Source organism: Ceratotherium simum, chromosome 2 (assembly GCF_057802395.1).
Source record: "Ceratotherium simum simum isolate JZ-2026a chromosome 2, ASM5780239v1, whole genome shotgun sequence".
Taxonomy (NCBI): domain Eukaryota; kingdom Metazoa; phylum Chordata; class Mammalia; order Perissodactyla; family Rhinocerotidae; genus Ceratotherium; species Ceratotherium simum.
Window position 1 is genome coordinate 47,916,941 of NC_141901.1, and position 18,216 is coordinate 47,935,156.

General features: G+C 38.1%; 1 protein-coding gene across 2 annotated transcripts in view; it reads left to right on the forward strand.

Annotated features, from left to right (window-relative positions):
- The window catches only part of FMO5 (flavin containing dimethylaniline monoxygenase 5), a 51,682-nt gene extending 33,844 nt beyond the window's left edge, over nt 1–17,838 (forward strand). For both annotated transcript variants that reach the window (XM_004420589.3, XM_087444494.1), the window contains exons 5-9: nt 119–261; nt 3,301–3,500; nt 6,622–6,974; nt 12,653–12,725; nt 15,700–17,838. In XM_004420589.3, the coding sequence (XP_004420646.1) occupies nt 119–261; nt 3,301–3,500; nt 6,622–6,974; nt 12,653–12,725; nt 15,700–16,045 (1,115 nt within the window). In that variant the 3' untranslated portion in view covers nt 16,046–17,838. The remainder of the gene's footprint in view (nt 1–118; nt 262–3,300; nt 3,501–6,621; nt 6,975–12,652; nt 12,726–15,699) is intronic.
- The last annotated feature ends 378 nt before the right edge of the window (nt 17,839–18,216 follow it).

Here is an 18,216-nt window from a genome sequence, read left to right on the forward strand (position 1 = left end):
AGTAAAATGAGAACATATGGAGAATAGATGCTACACACTGCAAAAAAAATGAATGAATGATTTCACAAATGATATCAGATAAACCATCACCCAATAATTATTTTCCATTCTCTTGCAGGAATTGAGAAGTTCAAAGGACAGTACTTCCATAGTCGAAACTATAAGAACCCAGAGAGTTTCACTGGAAAGAGAGTCATTGTAATTGGCATTGGGAATTCTGGAGGGGATCTTGCTGTGGAGATTAGCCATACAGCCAAGCAGGTTGGAATCAGTAAATTATTTACTTTTCTTCACCAAGGAAGCTGCAGGTGAACCCAATAGAGAGTATGGATACCTGCACATAGCCCATCAGTGCCAGTGGCAAATGTAGGGTTCATTTCATTGCCTCATTTGGCAACATCGTGATTGATGATGTGATGGAGCCAAGGTTACCAGTTAGATTTCCATCATTCAGTTGGCCTCATACTTAGGAATTAGTTTATGACCACAGACTGTGCTGATAATCCCAATCAGCTGTCTTCTCCTCAGAGTGTGCCTCTGGCTTTGAAGAAGACCAAGTAATTGCTGGGAAAGCTTGTTAGAATGCAGCATTCAGAGTGTGGATCTTCTGCTGGCCGGCAGAAGTACCACGCTCTTACGTGAAGGAAAGCACACTGGGTCATTGAAAACTTCTCACTCACAGGATGGTGAGTGAATTTGGTCCTCACTCTTTATTTATTTATTTTTTTGTGTGAGGAAGATCAGCCCTGAGCTAACATCCATGCCAATCCTCCTCCTTTTTTTCCTCCCCAAAGCCCCAGTAGATAGTTGTATGTCATAGTTGTACATCCTTCTAGTTGCTGTATGTGGGACGCCGCCTCAGCATGGCCAGACAAGCGGTGTGTTGGTGCGCGCCCGGGACCCGAACCCAGGCCACCAGTAGCGGAGCGCGCGCACTTAACCGCTAAGCCACGGGGCCGGCCCCTGTTTGTTTTGTTTTTTGTATCACATATTTTGAATTGAGAAGTGTCTTCATGATAAATTCCTAGAAAAAGACATGTTATTGTTATATTTTGTTATTCATGTCTTTATTGAATCTTAACTTTATTGGCAATAGGTAAATGCCTGATTGTTCTTCAGTAACTTTAATTAAGCTGTGCTTCTCCACAAATATGTTTTAAATTATTTAAAAAAAAATAGAAGCTTAATGCCACAACTTTGTTAAATGACCCTTATCCAGAAACTTCATTCAATAATACTTCTTAGTACTACCCCATTTATCATCACAAAAGTGATTTCATATGTTACTCCATGAATTAATTCATCAAGCACTTATCAGGAAATAGGTATATAAATAAGAAAGAGTAAAAATGTGTGTGGATGTTATGATAGAAGAATATGCAAGGTATGTGGTGGGGACCCATGGCATTAGCCTTCTTTAACATCATTGGCTTGTCCAATGGTCAGTTAGGAGGGAGCTGGGCCTTACCTGCATTGTGGAATTGTAAATTGCCAAAGAACAAAGCATCCAGAATGAGTAGAGATAAGGTGGCTGTGTCTGGGAAAACTCATAGCAGGGGCAGCACCATCACACCACTAATACAAGCTGAAGAAACTCAATTGCTGCGTTCTAACTTTTTGCTTTACATAGTAAATTGTATTTATGAGAAGTTGTTTGTAAATCAAAAATTTTAAATGAATCTATAAATTTCAGTTGTATCATGGAAGTTTTGGTATAATAATTCGTGTGGTATAATGCTTTCATGAAGAGAAAACATCCTTTTCTTGTAAGAAAATTTTCCTTACTTTTTTTCCCTATAAATCCAGATTTGTAAATATGCTATTTGCTTAAAACAAAGTATAGATGGGAAACTGAAATAAGATGTATGATGCCATTAAGCATTTATCAAGTGTTTACTGTAGGCCACACCTTTTACAAAAACACTATTTAATTCTCACAACAGCCTTGTGATGTATGTATTATTGTCACTATTTCTATATAGGGGACCTTTTGCTTTAGGATCTGAGCATTTATATTACTCATATACTTGTATAGCAAAAGTTATATAGACTGTGCACAAAACCGTTCGATTCCTAAGACCATGCATGCTCTTTTACTGTGACATGTAAAAGAGCTTAATTATGATAGTGCTTAAGGTCACCATCAGTGAGAATATATGAATGAATTACATGATCATCCCTCTGTAGAAAGGTCACCTTTTTACGTGAGAACTTAGACAAAAGACCATAAAGCAATGTACTTATAAACCTTACAACTCTGGAAACTATCTCCAGAGAGTTTTGTAATGTAGAGAATGTGATGCTTTTGCCAGGTAATTGAATATCAAATGTTATTAGCTCTGAATGTGGACTTTAGAGAGCAGAGAACATAGAAAGACTGCCCAGCTTCCTGTTGTTCTACTAGCAATCTTCAGTTTTCCCATTAAATAAGCAAGGGGACATTTCTTAAGCGCAGGCTTTGGAGTCAGACCTGGGTTGGAAATTCAGCTCTGCCACTTACTAGCTGTATAATCTCAGGCAAGTTATTCATCCTCTCCATGCCTCTCATCCATAAAATGGGGATACTAATACCTACCTCAAGAGGTTGTTGTATTGATTAAATAAGAATATAGATAAAGGACCCAGCACAGTGGCTTACAGGTCACAATTCTCAATAAATGGAAGTGATGATGATGATGTGTTGGGGAGACTAAAAGATTGTATGCTATATCTCCTACCCTGGAGAAAACGCATTTGGAGAGACAGAAAATAAGAGTGTAAAACATTTAATATCAATATAAGTGATAAGTTTTCTTTGTAATAATGCAAACAATGTCAAAGGCAAAAAAGACTGAGGGTTTTGGATTGAATGATCTCCAGTTGCTTTCAGCGTTACCATTCCATGATTTTAAATGGGCTAGACAGGTGATAAGTGCTAGAGAAGATCAGCGGATAGAGAGAAAATTGTCAGCCAGAACAGTCAATGGTGTCTTCATGGAGGAGGCAGACTTGATCCAGATCTTAAAAATGAATAGGTTTTGGAGAATTAAAAGGATAGGGGGCTTTTCAGGGAGCCATAATGACGTTAAATAGAAATGCAATGGTGGTTCAGAGTAAGACATATTCTTGGTCAGTGAATACACCAATTTAATTGTAAGCTTAGTTTTTGAGAAGGAAAATGGCAGGAAATAAAAAAAGATTGTTCAGGGGCTAAAAAATCAGACTAATGAGTTTAAACTTAATCTTGAAGAAAATGGGATGCTTTTAAAGGATTATGAGCCAGAGAATGGTAAAAGCAAACAATTTTTTCCTGTGCCCCAGGTATTCCTCAGCACCAGGAGAGGGGCTTGGATCCTGAATCGTGTAGGAGACAATGGCCTTCCTTTTGATGTGTTGTTCCTTTCTCGACTTAAACGTTTTTTGGCAAAGATTTGTGGTGAATCATTAGTAAACACATATATGGAAAAAAAGGTGAACCAAAGGTTTGACCATGAAATGTATGGCCTAAAGCCTAAACACAGGTATGTTCCCAGCGTGGGAGTGGGGAGGTAATGGCCAAGGCACAAGACTAAGGACTGTTTACATAGGCTATTAGTAGAGCTATCTGTGCATGTACATTAAGAAAATCCAAAGAATCTGAGATCAGAGTTCTACCTTGACCCCCCAGAAGTCCAAGATCTACTGGTCTGTAATCTTTAGTCTATGATTCTCCTTAACATTAGCCATTTTATCATTCCCCAAGGTACTGGTTATTTTTACATGATGCCCAGCAACAACAACAAAATGGTAGTAGAAAGCAATGCATCATTCATTCACTCATCTAACAAACATTGAGCACCTCTTATGAGCCAAGCATTCTACTGGACATGAGAATACAGAGAATAAAGACCTAATAGTAATAATAATACAAATAGTAACACCTTCCGTTTTTGAGGACTTAACACAAGACAAGCATACTGCTAAATGAGTTACATGCAGTATCTCATTTAATTCTCGCAACAGCCAATAGGTTGGTGCTTTATCTCCATTTTTCAGGTATAAAAATAAATTGACACTTGGAGAAACTAATTTGCCCAAGATCACACAGGTAATAAATGGCAGACTCAAAAAATGGATCTGACCTTAAATACTCTAATGAGAAGACAAACAATAGAATATGATAAAGAAATGCATAGAGTGCTATGAGTGTATGAAGGATGAGAGTCCTCGCCCAGCCAAGGAGATAGAATGTGAAAGCATTTCTAGAGGCTGATTTTAAATGCCTTTTTCCCCTCCAACTTTTTATTTTTTTAAATGTTCAGATTTACTTACTACAAAATAGTAAATGCAATGAGCACTCATATACCCTTCCCTTAGATTCACCTATTAACAGTTTACTGTTTGCTTTCTCTCTCTCACTATCTCTGGAGATAGATAGATCCATACATATATAGTATATATACATACAAACATGCATACATGCTTGATTTTTTCTGAACCATTTGAGAGTAACTTGCAGTCATTAAGACACTTTACCCATGATTCTGCAGGATATACTGCCTAAGAAAAGGGCTTTCTCCTACATAAACATAATACGGTTACCACACTTGGGAAATTTAACATTGAAAAAATATCCTTATCTAATATATTGCATATTCAAATTTCCCAAGTTGTCCCAATGATATTCTTTATAGCTTTTTTATTTTTAAATCCAAGATCCTGTCAGGTATTACACCATTGATTGCATTTAGTTGTCACGTCTCTTTAATCCCTCTTAATCTGAAATAATTCTCCATTTTTCTTGACATGAACATCTTTTTTGAAGAATCCAAGCCAATTGTTTTGCAGAAAGTCTCTAAATTTGGACTTGCATAGTTGTTCTTCCTTTATTATATTCAGGTTAAACATTTTTAGCACAAATACTCATAGGTTATGTTGTCCCTTCCTGGTGGACCACATCAGGAGCCAATGATATCAGTTTATCCCATGTTAATGATGCTAAATTTGATCACTTAGATAAGGTGGTAACTACCAGGTTTCTCCTTTGTAAAGATATTTTTTTCCTTTGAAATTAGTCAGTGGGGTGATACTGTAGGAGTGTGTCCCCCAACAACATTTCACCAATTTATCTCACCCAATTATGGAAATTGTAGCATACATAAATTTGGTGATTATAAAATAAATTGAGGCTTTATGGAATAATAGAAGATAGTCAAACAAATAGGGTAAGGAAGTAGCATTCTAATTATAAATACAAGGTCTTGGAATAGCAGAAATTACATTATGCTCTGGGACTTGCACATAGTCTGGTTTGGCTGGACTATTTGGCAAAGACGGAAGAGTGATTGAGTACATCTCCAGGTTCATTGCGCAGGTACATGAAAACCTTTGTATGCTCTGCTAAATAAAAATGGTTTGGAATGAAGACAGTCCAGAGCCATTGAAAGATTTTAAGCAAGAGAATGACATAATAATAAATACATTTTGGAACAACCACTCTAAAAATGATGTAGAAGATAGATTGAAGGGGGATGCAGCAGGAGGCCCTAAAGACAATCGTAATAGTACAGGTGAGATGGAGAATAGATAAAATTATTCTGAGGATGTTAGAGGAGAAAGGGAAAATGGTGGACAGATGTGACTCACAGTTTTGTGGCTTGGGCAACTATGTGGATGGTGGTACTGTTAGTGAAAAGGAGTAAACTTGAGGCAAAAGATGAAATCATGAGGTCAGAATGAGGACAGAATCTGTACCTAAAGGTTAGAGTCAAAGCATAACTAAACGCAGCAAACCAGCAATAGTTGTTTAAACATATCATGTTGCTGAGTCTAGGCCAGCTTGGTCTGAACATGATCAGCTGAGGATTCTCAGAGCCTGTTAACTTAGGATCCAAGCATTCAGACTGCTTTTTAGAAAGGTCCAAGATGCTGGAAACCCTGCCTTATTTTTTTGGCACCCTTATCCTCTGCTGTCTCTAGGAAATACTACTTAACAGGCCCAGAGGATCCCAAAAGAGTTCATAGAAAACCATTTTGATATAAATTCTAAAATCCTAGGCTGTGTAACCTTGGGCAAGCCACTTAACTTCTTTAGACCTCAATTTCCTCATCTCTAAAACCTGGATGATGACACTTGTCCTGCTTCCTTCACTGGGTTTGTGTGAGACTCAAGTTAATGTATATAAAATCAATTTATAACTGTAAATTACTATACACATGTAATTTATTATACAGTTTGGAAAATCACGGTCTAAGTCTAGCTCTTGGGCCTTTGAAAGTGGAAATGAGACTCAACAGAATGCTGATAGTCCAGTTCTGTAGACTTCTTGATATATGGATGGAAACCATTGTCCTGTGGCCTTATCATATCACTGAGAACATTACTATTCCTTGAGAAACCATGCATGCATTCTTCAAATAAGACCATTTTTCCTTCACTTCTCCATCTTCCCCTTCAGTGCCATCTGGGTTCCAACTTCTACTCTGAGACCCTGATTGGTGCCAAGCTGGTATACATTAGACCTTTCCTAAATTTCATGGATAGACCAAGAGGGAGCCATTGGCATATTGTTTATCCACTTGTTTACTTACATATTACTGATTCCTCTCTTTCTCTCTCTCTCTCTCATTTCTTCTTCTTTTGGTCTTGATTACCACTCACAGACCTCTGAATCAGCATCCAACAGTAAATGATGACCTGCCAAATCGTATAATTTCTGGCTTGGTGAAGGTGAAAGGAAATGTGAAGGAATTCACAGAAACAGCTGCCATATTTGAAGATGGCTCCAGGGAGGATGACATTGATGCTGTTATCTTTGCCACAGGCTATAGCTTTGCCTTTCCTTTTCTTGAAGAGTCTGTCAAAGTAGTCAAAAACAAGATATCCCTGTATAAAAAGGTCTTCCCTCCTAACCTGGAAAAGCCAACTCTTGCATTCATAGGCTTGATCCAACCCTTGGGTGCCATTATGCCCATCTCAGAGCTCCAAGGACGCTGGGCCACTCAAGTATTTAAAGGTAAGTGACCATGCAAGTTAATTGCTTAATTACTTGGTGGTATGTTTGATTATGTTTATGTCCTTGCTTTTAAATAGCTGAGATAGTATGTATGATTGCAAAAGTGCCTGGCACAAAATTAGTGCTCAAAAAATTAATTTTTAAGTGAATATAAAGTAGTAATTTATAACCATGGACGTATATTAGAATTTCCTGAGAAATCTTCCCCAAGTAGGCATGATTTGCCTGGTGGTGTTTATTCAATAAATCTGGGGTGGGACAGCCATAAAATCTTTGAGAAAACAGTTCCCCAGCTGATTTCAGTGTGCACTCCAGATTAGAATCCACTCATCTAGATTTTAGACAACTGATATATATTTATGAAGTAAAAGAATTTCATCTTCTTTCATTATAGACAAAGAAAGTCAAATATAGAAATTGTGTGATTTGATTTCAGCCACAAATTAAGACCTGGTTAAAGACTAGTTCAGAATGTAGAAGATTCAACCTCTCAAATTCTTACTTTCCCTCCTTTATATTCCTTCTTTTAGGTTTGGCTAGGAGAACATAAGAAAAAACTTTAGGGTTTGGAATAGTAGGCTCAATATGAATCAGCAGAATGATATGGCTTCCAAAAGGCTTAATTATATCTAGCCTCATTAAAAAAATTATAATGCCCTAGAACTTACAGTTGTTCTTCTCTAAACTGGTCAGACCACACCCGAAGACATATTGTAAACGTGAAACTGGAGTGCTTTAAAAGGAGAGAGACAAGAATGGTTAAGACATTTGAAAACGTGCCATTTGAAATACAACTGAAGGAGGTGGAGAGGTTTAGCCTGGAGAAGATAAGATTCAGGGAATATGAACGTTCTATTCAAATATTTGAAGAGATGTCCCATGACAGAAGGATTTGATTTGCTCTCTATCATTTCAAAGGGTTGAACCAGAACCAAGGAGTGAAACTTTGAGGGTTGCAGCTTAGCGTTATATCGGCTTAACATTAAAAACAAACTTTTTTTCTATCAGCTGGTGCCATTTCAGGATGAAATGGGCTGCCTCTGAACTTGTAAGGAATCCAAGCAGAACAGGAAAAGGATGAAAATGGCTGGATGGCCATTTGGCCAAGGCAACATGGAGTAGATTTAAGCCTCAGAACAGGGAGAAATCAGATGACCTTTAAGGTTCCTTCTAATGAAGAAATTCTTTGATTCTATGGTTGTTATAATAAAATTTGCTAGTATTACTAATGTTTAATTAAAAGTATTCAGAGTTCTTGTTGGAATTATAGCTTCCTCCTCCCTAGTAAAGGTCCTCATGGTAGCAGAGAAAAATGAAGCAATGGTGTTAAGAGTTGATAGATCAAAAACCTTTCCAAATTTCCCCAAAATTGTATTATTTCTTAATTCCTTTTATTTCTATCCAGTAGATCATGTACTCCTTGAGAGCACTAGACCAGCAATCAAATGCAAGTAACCCATTAAGTTGGATTAATTCCAGTCATAGTAAATTGATCTTTTAATTAGGTTAATTAAGTAAGGGGAAAAAGTTGCATTAAAATAAGCCACAGCATCTTAGTACTATACTTTAAACAACTGAGACTTTACCAGGACTAAGTGAACTGTTGAGAGGAACAGGAAAAATAAGTATTTGAATAAGTCTGCATTACAGCTATGGGATTAGGGGATTTTAGGGGAAATGCACAGAAAGCCCAGCTTCCTATACTAGCAGAAGCCTAGTGCTAATTCCTCCAGCTTTCTTCTAACACTAGAAGGAAGGACTTATCAGAAGAATCCCTATAACTTTATCAAACTTCCAACAGGAACCCTGAGGTTTTTGTTCTACCTATAGCCCTCCTGTCTACCTATGAAATTCTTGCTTTTCTCATCCTTGAATTCTGCCTTCACTTTGCCAATTTTAAACTCTTAAGGTTAGCTAGTTTCTCCCATTCTTTCATGCCTGCACAACTCAGTCCAGTTCCCTGGCCTGTCCTTTCTCTACCAAGCCCCATTTTCCTTCTTCCTGTGTTCTCTGGAATTACTGTTCTCTTGTCAAAAAAATATTCCACCCTTTTCTAGACACTGAACCCACTTCCTTGCCTTGACTGACATCTAGTTTTCTTTTTTCTTTGCCTCTTTTGCAGCCCTCTCAAAGCCATTGCAAGTGCTCTGCTTCCACTCAGCAGCTTTCTTTCCTTGAAAACCATGTGAAATTATACCAATTATCTGGATCACAAGAAGATATTATGTCATAGCATGGCATTCAAGTTTCTCCACAAACTGGATACAGCCTGCTTTTTCAGGCCCATCTTCCACTAGTCTTGATCATACATTCTACAATCTTCTAAATGCCTAAATGACAAACGAACTAAGCAGCAAACACAGCAGGAACTCTTGTACCCTGTGCCTTTGCTTCCGCTGTCCTCTCTGCTTGGTATGCCCTCCCTTTACTCCTCACTTGGATAGAAAAGCCTAGGTATATCTCCTCTCTCCCTTAGTAGTAACTGAAAGCTCTTTAAATAAAATAATCCTGTTTATTTGTCTTTGTATTTCAAGCCTAGACCAGTTCCTAGCACAGAGGAGGTAATTCAAACGAACACCAGTTTAGCTTTGGAGGTAAACGAAGTTCTAAACTCTACAGTAGAAACTTGTTATCTGAGGATCTCAGTTTATGATGACCTCAGCCAATTTCCGGGCATGTTAAAAGGCTGGACTGGACTAAAAGAGCAGGATGGCAGCCACATCTCTTTTCTCCTGTAACATTATCTTTACACTTACAGTGCAGGGACAAGTCAGGATTACATAAATACAAACTGCCTTAGGCCTGAGAGCAGACTGAAAGACCTAGTTCCATAGAATTGTAATTCAGGCTCACTTCTTTCCCATGTTGTCTTGAGACCCTTGGAAAATCTCTGAACTTCAGTTCCTCACTGTTCTTCAATGACATTCTTCAGCTAACATTTACTGACCTTTTAGTATGTGCCAGGCTCTCTGCTAGGTACTGGAGATGCAAATATGACCAAACAGAAAATTCCTATCTTTATGGAACTGAGTCAAGCAAGGAAGATAGACAAGTAAACAGACACTTAATGTGTTCATTCACTCAGCAGATATTTACTATATTCTAAACAAGTGCTCTAATAGGAATGTAGAGGAGTTGTTATGGGAGCAGTGAGGAATAAGTACCCAATTCTTCCTACAACTACAAATCCATTGTAAAGGATGAGTAAAAGTTTACTAAAAGGACCAGGAAATCTTGACCATAACAGAGAAACAGTAATATTTATACAAAGTTAGAGAAAAATGACAGAATAAACCAAGTTCTGAGAACTGCAAGTAGTTCAGAATTCTGGAAGATAAAGTGTCATAGGAATTAAGGAAAATGAAGCTAGAGATATTTATAGAGGCAAAAACAAGAAAAACCCTTTGGTGCCATGCAAGAAGTTTGCATTCAATGCAGGCAATAGAGAAACATTGAAGGATTTTACTTGTGTGAGGGGAAGTCAAATCAGATTTGTAATTCAGAAGATGTGTTAGAGGGGAGAGAAATAGGAAGTAGGTCGCTTAAAAGCCTGTGGCAAAAGTCCAAGTAAGACGATGAGGGCTTTAAACCTACGTAAAAGAATAGGAGGAGACATATTTGAATGAAATTTCATTGGTGAATTTGAGATTTGGTGATGGAATGTGTGCTGGAAATGAAAGCAAGAAAATAATCTGCTCAGGTGCTGTGGCCATTGATTTAAATTGGTAATATAAGGAGGGAGGGCAAGATAGGAAGGAGGGAGATAAGAAATATGGTAAAAAACAATGTGTCTGAACAAGGAAACACTGCAAGAACAGTATTAATGAATTAAGAAACAACTGCACCATAGGATATTATATGTATCTTCCTACATTCCTATCTATCTATCTATCTAATCTATAGTAGGGTTTTTGTTTGTCTTTTTTTAATGAATTGGCTGCCTCTCACAGGCAAGAAATAGACCTCCTCCTCCATAATGTTTCTCATTAATAGAAGTAAAAGTTACGGTTGTGCTATGAGAAATAATTTGGAAATCAACTCTCAAAATGTGTTCTATGAGCATCTTAAGAGACCTGTGACTAATCTCAAATGAAGCATTTCAGTGTTTCCTCATTGACTTATGAATATAAGCAATAATTTCCAAGGCTAAAAGGAGAAAACATATAAGGCTATTTATTGAGTGTTGAATTTCTGAGTCTTTTTTTGGGGGGGGGGGTGAGGAAGATTGGCTCTGAGCTAACATCTGTTGCCAATCTTACTCTTTTGGCTTGAGGAAGATTGTCTCTGAGCCAACATCTGTGCCAATCTTCCTCTATTTTGTATGTGGGACACTGTCACAGCATGGTTTAATGAGCGGTGTGTAGGTCTGCACCTGCAATCCAAACCCATGAACCCTGAGCCGCCGAAGCAGAGCATGCAAACTTGACCACTGCATCACTGGGTTGGCCCCCTGATCCAGTGGGAGGGAAATATGTCTCTCAAATTTTAAGAGGGACACCCTAGAATAGTGACTAGAGTGTGTCCAGAGAAGGGCAACCAACATGGCAGAGAATGTGAAACCTGTTATATGGGGAACTAGTAGTGTTTAGGCTAATAATAAGACTTAAAGAAGTTATGACAGTTGTTTTCAAATGTTACAAGGGCTGTCATTTGTTAAGATTAGACCCCTTGGCTCCAGAAGGCAGAGCTAAGTCCAATGGTGCAAGTTGCATGGAGGCAAATTTTGGGGTCAGGAGAAAGAATAATGTTCCAGCAACTAGAGCAGCTGAATAATCAAATCATCTCCTTAGAAGGTAATGAGATCCTCATCACCAGAGATGCTTAAGGAAGAATGAGATAACCATTTGATTAGAGTATTTATAGAGAGAAGGCTTATGTTAGGTAAGATATATTCCCATTGTAAAATTATACATTCCAGAATTTTATGGAGTAACATCTTAGAGTTGGGTGTGGCTAAAATTTTCTACATGGCGTGGCGCCTGTAAATCTGGGCATAAAGATAATCATTTAAGCTTAGAGTTACGTCAACTTAAATACTATTCTACCTTTGTCTAGCCATGTCCTTGGTGTTAAATTCCTACTGCTGGAACTGTGTTTGTGCATTAGTGCTTAAATTTATCTGTCAAGATTGGGTATTATGAGTTGCTCTTGACCTTACCCCCCACTCGCACCACATAAAAAAGTTTAGAAGGTGAGTCTTATCTTCCGTAGGACTTGAGGCAAATGGGATTGAGAATTGATTTTTACTTCCTTCTCCTGCGATATAAATCCTCTTTGTTATTAAGAGTACGAGTGTGGGTGTGTTTCCCACCCTCGCCCCTGCCCTTTTACTTTGTACCTCATTTTCCATACACTTTTAAGGCCATTTATCATTTCTTCATGTCTATATTTCATTTCCCAAGTGAAAGACTATGTTAGAAAGGAAGCAGTTATTGGCTGGAAGGCAGAGTAGGAGAAATATCTTCTAAAGACAAAGTAGAACAGAGTAAGCTACTGATGTTAATATCATTATATCGTGGTGGTGGTAGGGTGAATGTGATCTAGTGAAGGCATAACCTCCTTGAGTACAGAAAACAAGCCTGTATTTCTCTGAATTCTCCATAGCATAGTAATTGTTAATAGGATTATTGTTCCTACTGAGGTAATTTTACACTTAAAATTTTGATTTTTCTCTTTAGGGCTAAAGACATTGCCCTCACAAAGTGAAATGACAACAGATATAGCTAAGGCTCAAGAGGAAATGGCAAAAAGGTAAGAAATTCTCCCAGGAAGATAATGTGGTTAATTTTTCTACTTATTTAGTTCTTAATAAGAGCAATATTGTACCGTATTTACCTTCCTCATGTTAGGTTAAGGATTTAGATTATATTTTGAAGAAAAAGGAAATAATACTTTGTGACAATAGAATGAAGAAATAGCACTAAGTGGTTTGAATATGGATGGGAAAGGAGAGAAAAACCTAAGAAAAGAATTTAAAGGGGCCGGCCCCGTGGCTTGGTGGTTGAGTGCGCGTGCTCCGCTACTGGCGGCCTGGGTTCGGATCCCAGGCGTGCACCAGCGCACCGCTTCTCCGGCCATGCTGAGGCTGCATCCCACATACAGCAACTAGAAGGATGTGCAACTATGACATACAACTATCTACTGGGGCCTTGGGAGAAAAAAAAAAAAATGAGGAGGATTGGCAATAGATGTTAGCTCAGAGCCAGTCTTCCTCAGCAAAAAAGAGGAGGATTAGCATGGATGTTAGCTCAGGGCTGATCTTCCTCAAAAAAAAAAAAAAGAATTTAAAATCTTATGTTTAGGGCCTAAAAGAGAAGTCAAGTAGGAAAAAGCATCTGGAGAGAAAATCAGGTATATTGTTTTTGAAAGGATTAGTTGAAGTGCTAGCAGAGCTGCCAGGGAAAGGAAAAGCGACAATGAATTAAAGCACAGTAGATAGGGTCGAATTACAAATCTGTAGGTAGATTTACAAATCTACAGAGGCCACTTGGCTGGCTGTCATCATATGACAGCACACTCAGGTCACAGCGGCTCATGGTATGAATAGTCTCTGTGATTTGGGAAGGTGGTAACATCAGCCAGTGGCTTAGTGCTTGGGTGAACACAGTAATTTAGAAGTCCGAATTTCAGAACTTGAGCTTATTTACTGGGTGATTTTTTATTTGGACAAAATGCAAGTTGATGGTATATTCCTAAATTTTTGTGGAAAAATCAGAGGCACAATCATTCCAAGTCCAAAGAGGTGGTTTTCTGCAATTGCCTATACTAGCATAACTCTTCCCTATCTGAGAGGAGAGTTTTTATTTAACTCTGATACCCTTGCCAGGTGCTCTCCTATTTTCCTCCTTTCTTTCACTGCCAAACTTCTACAATGAATATTCTATAGTATATGCTCTAAATTCTCACCCTTTTCTCCCTCCTAAGCCCCCTGCATTGTAACTTCCATCCTTATTTCTGCAACTGCTCTCTTGAAGATCATCCGTGACCAACTTAATTTTCCTTCTTCTCAGCACTGAGTTCGGTGCTTTTACACATCTCTTCCTTCTTGGAGTGCTTTCTTTTCTTGCTTTTCTGGCACTAAACTATTCTATTTCAACTTCCCTCCTCTCTTTCCTTTGACTTATTTTTGTCTAACTACCTTCTGATCATGAGCAGTCCCCAAGGATATAATTTAAACTTTATTGAGAGTTAATTATGTACACACACTGTTTTATATGTATGAGTTTATTTAATCCTCCTAACAACCCCACCAGGCAGATATTAGTGAATCTCTTTTGTGAAACTTGCATGAATGCTATAGATCTTGACCTTCTACTATAGGATAAATGCATGCCTACAAACCGTTGAGCCAACAAAACATCCATGCGGAAAAGCTCTCAAATAATTTCCTGTCTTGCGGAAAAGCTCTCAAATGTTTTCCTGTCTTATCTTCTTCTCTTCTAAACTTTAGTCTCATTTCAATAAATTCCTATTTGACCAGCTATCTGTTCCTGTGGAATTCCATCTCATCAATTCTACCTCAAATTTATTTTCTATCATTTTTTCCTGTCCTTGTTTTTGGATTTCTCTAGTAAGCACCTCTAATCTCAAGTAGCCTGACTTGGCTATTCTCTTACTTCCTTTCTGTCCCATTGTTCTTTATTTTCATTATAGAAAGTAAAAAGAGAAAGTCACCAGTTAGCTCTCTAAATCCCGCTCCTTCCACAGGTGTCACTGTTAGCACATTTTCCCTTTAAAAAGTCCTTTTAGCTCTTCAAGTCTGCACTTGGTGTAATCATTCCATCTGGCTCTGTTTGGAGGGCCACTTCCTCTTGTGGGATGAGTCATCCTCCCTGCTCCTTTCAGGATTCCCAGTTAACATTGGCCCTGGGAAGTCCTGCTCTGGGGACCCCACCACCACTGCCCTCAGAAAACAACTGAGGATCCCAAACTTGAGAATTTTTGTGGTGGGTTCTCTCTTTCTGATAACATCAGAGTCCTCTGTATCAGACCTGCTCTATTTGCCTCTCTATATCCAGCCTTGTTTTCCACAACATGCCTTCTCTACTGTAGGTAGTACCCACAGATATTCTATGTTCATATTCTACACTCATTCCTGCTTTGTTCTTTCACTCTGCTATTCCCCTGACTTGTAATACTTTCCTCTTTGTTCTCTGCTTATCTATATCTTTGACATCCTTCAAGGATTTATTATAGCTCTGTTTTAACTACCCTTTTCTACATTTCTATTTAGCAGTCTAAAACCACATGATTTACCAAGTCTTATATTTTTCTCTGCTTCATGTGTATCTATCTTATCTACTCTAGTAGATTATAAGGTCCTTAAGGATAGAGACAATGTCTTTTCTTTCTTCTCTATTTTCCACAGCTCCTAGCCCAATACTGAGCCAATAACAGGCACTCAGAAAGCATTGATAAGGGGCTGGCCCCGTGGCTTAGCAGTTAAGTGCACGTGCTCTGCTACTGGCAGCCTGGGTTCAGATCCCGGGCGCGCACTGATGCACCACTTGTCCAGCCATGCTGGGGCAGCATCCCACATACAGCAACTAGAAGGATGTGCAACTATGACATACAACTAGCTACTGGGGCTTTGGGGAAAAAAAAAAGGAGGAGGATTGGCAATAGATGTTAGCTCAGAGCTGGTCTTCCTCAGCAAAAAAAAATAAAGCATTGATTAATTGATTGAATTGTTGATAGGCCATGGCTTCTGTCTTCTCTGCTTCAGGTATGTGGAGAGCCAACGTCATACCATTCAAGGAGACTATATAGATACGATGGAAGAGCTTGCTGATCTGGTGGGCGTCAGGCCTAATCTGCTGTCTCTGGCCTTCACTGACCCCAAACTGGCATTACAGTTATTCGTGGGACCATGTACTCCAATCCAGTATCGTCTACAGGGCCCAGGAAAGTGGGATGGAGCTCGAAAAGCTATCCTCACCACAAAAGATCGTATCAGGAAGCCTATGATGACAAGAGTAATTGAAAGCAAAAGTTCCACCACTTCGACAATAACAATGGCCAGGTTTATGCTGGCTGTTGTTTTCTTTGCTATGATTATCACCTATTTTTAGCTGTTCCATTGTCATTGCCCTAGTTTTCTTTGGGAAGCTGGATTTAGAGATGCCTTCAGAATCTGATGAGATTGAACAACTCTCAGCTTCACATTGCTTAGAAATCTATTTTTTGTCTTTCTAAAGCATTAATCCTCTTTCCTCTTTTCCCTACAGTGAAATCCCAGCTTTTCATTCATATTGGCTTACCTTCCTTCCTCTAATGACTTATCACGTTTTCCTTAAAGCAATCCCTGGACTGTGAGCTCAGGTACCCATTCAGTCATCTTTGTATGTCCTTAGCAGAGTTCTTGACCTGTGGTAGGTGCTTAATAAATGTTGACTGTCATTTACCAAATATTATGGTGGGGAGCATAAGTCAATATCTGTATAAGAAATGGGTGATTCCATGTAACTCTGCTTCTGATAGCATTTGGTTTTCTATTAGAAGCCCAATCTTTTGTTTGTTTTTAATATTCTAACTAAATGTATGTTTCCTGAGAAGTAAGAGAAAAAAATGGTCTTATAACAGTTGTATGCATCTAAGATAAGATATGTAGATACTTAAACATTTTGTTTCACTAGTGTATCTAAGACCACGTCACTTTTACTCTTTTCCCCTAAGCAACACATCTTTATTTTCTCAGTGAAGAAACTACCGTCAACTTTCTAGGCTCATGGGTCGTTCTAATAATCTAGCATCTGCCAGTAGGTTCGAGTTGGTTGAAAAACTTGGGATTTTAAATGAGCTGTCCTGTCTTTTTGATCTCTTAGTTCCCATATTAGGATCCAACAAGACTTTACCTTAGGAAATATGATAACTAGCTGCCAACTGTTATAGTGTAGCCTATAAATATGATTTGATTTGTCTCCCCCTACTCCTGCTTTCTCCCCTCCACTCCCACCCACACATAAAGTCTAAGTAATAAGTACTTGAAGAGGTCATTTATGTATTAAATTAGGATTGATAATAACTAAATATGGGGGCATTCTGCTTATAAAAGTTCTTATGTCATACAGTGTATTTCTGGAAGACAGAGCAAATGAAATGAAAAGCAGGGACTCCAGTTTATGTCCTGATGCTGTTGTTGATTCTGTTTTCTCATCTGTAGAAGTTTTGCTCTGTTCTTGTCTCACAGAGAAGTTAACTAAGTGTTAGGGGTCCACCACACTGAATTTCATGAAGAAGGTACTGGATGTACCAGCCAGGTGTATGTTCATAAATAAGCTTTTGTGCAATACATTTTGGGATTGCGGCCTATTACTTTAAAAAAGGATAAATTTGAACAACTAGAAGAACAAAATTAGAAATTATTATCTTTCCTAATATAAATACTTGTAAGAGAACCAGAAATGTGAGAACTACAACTTCCTCCTAATCATGTAACTGTTTGCACAATTGCCTGCCATTTGGCCTAATTTACCTGTGGAAATGCCTTTTGAAAATCAGAGAATTAAGAATTGGTATTACTTCTTAGGTCTTTTTCCTTCCCTAATCCTTGTGATATTGGGGATTTATCATCTATTAAAATGAACCTAGTATCTTTTAATCTGCAGATTACTCTAGTTCAAAAGTAAATTGAAGGTAGCTTGCTTCTTTTTCATTTCCTTCTTCTAACATATAAATTTGTTTCTTTTAGCATTTAAGTTTGTTGAATTAATAGTCCTTTGATAATATAATTCCTAGTTATCAGCACAAGTACCCCAGTTTCCTCCTTAAATAAAAAGCATGTAATTCTAAATTCATTGACTCTCTCATTCTACTTATAACATGCAAGGTTACAAAAAAATCATTGGTTAACTTCTAAACCAAGCTACAAGTAACATGTGAATAGGAAATTGAACTCAAAACAACTCAAGATACAAAGCCTTTGTTACTAATGAATGTGTACTAATATTGATCAATTTAGCATATCTTGCTTTTAAAATTATATTTGTCAATGAAAATAATCCATAATCAATCTATAAATCAAAATTGGGGTGAGTGAGATCTGAGGACTAGCCCAGGGCCTTCCTTTCTCAAGGAAGGAAGGGCACCAAAGAAGTGGGGTGTACAGAGTGGTTATATACCATCTTGGAACAGAGAGCATACATCACATATGATAGGAATGTCCCTTTTATAATAGTCATGAGATTGCTTTGCCCACACAGCAATTCAGTGAACACAGCAGGTTGGTGGTCACAATGTGGGT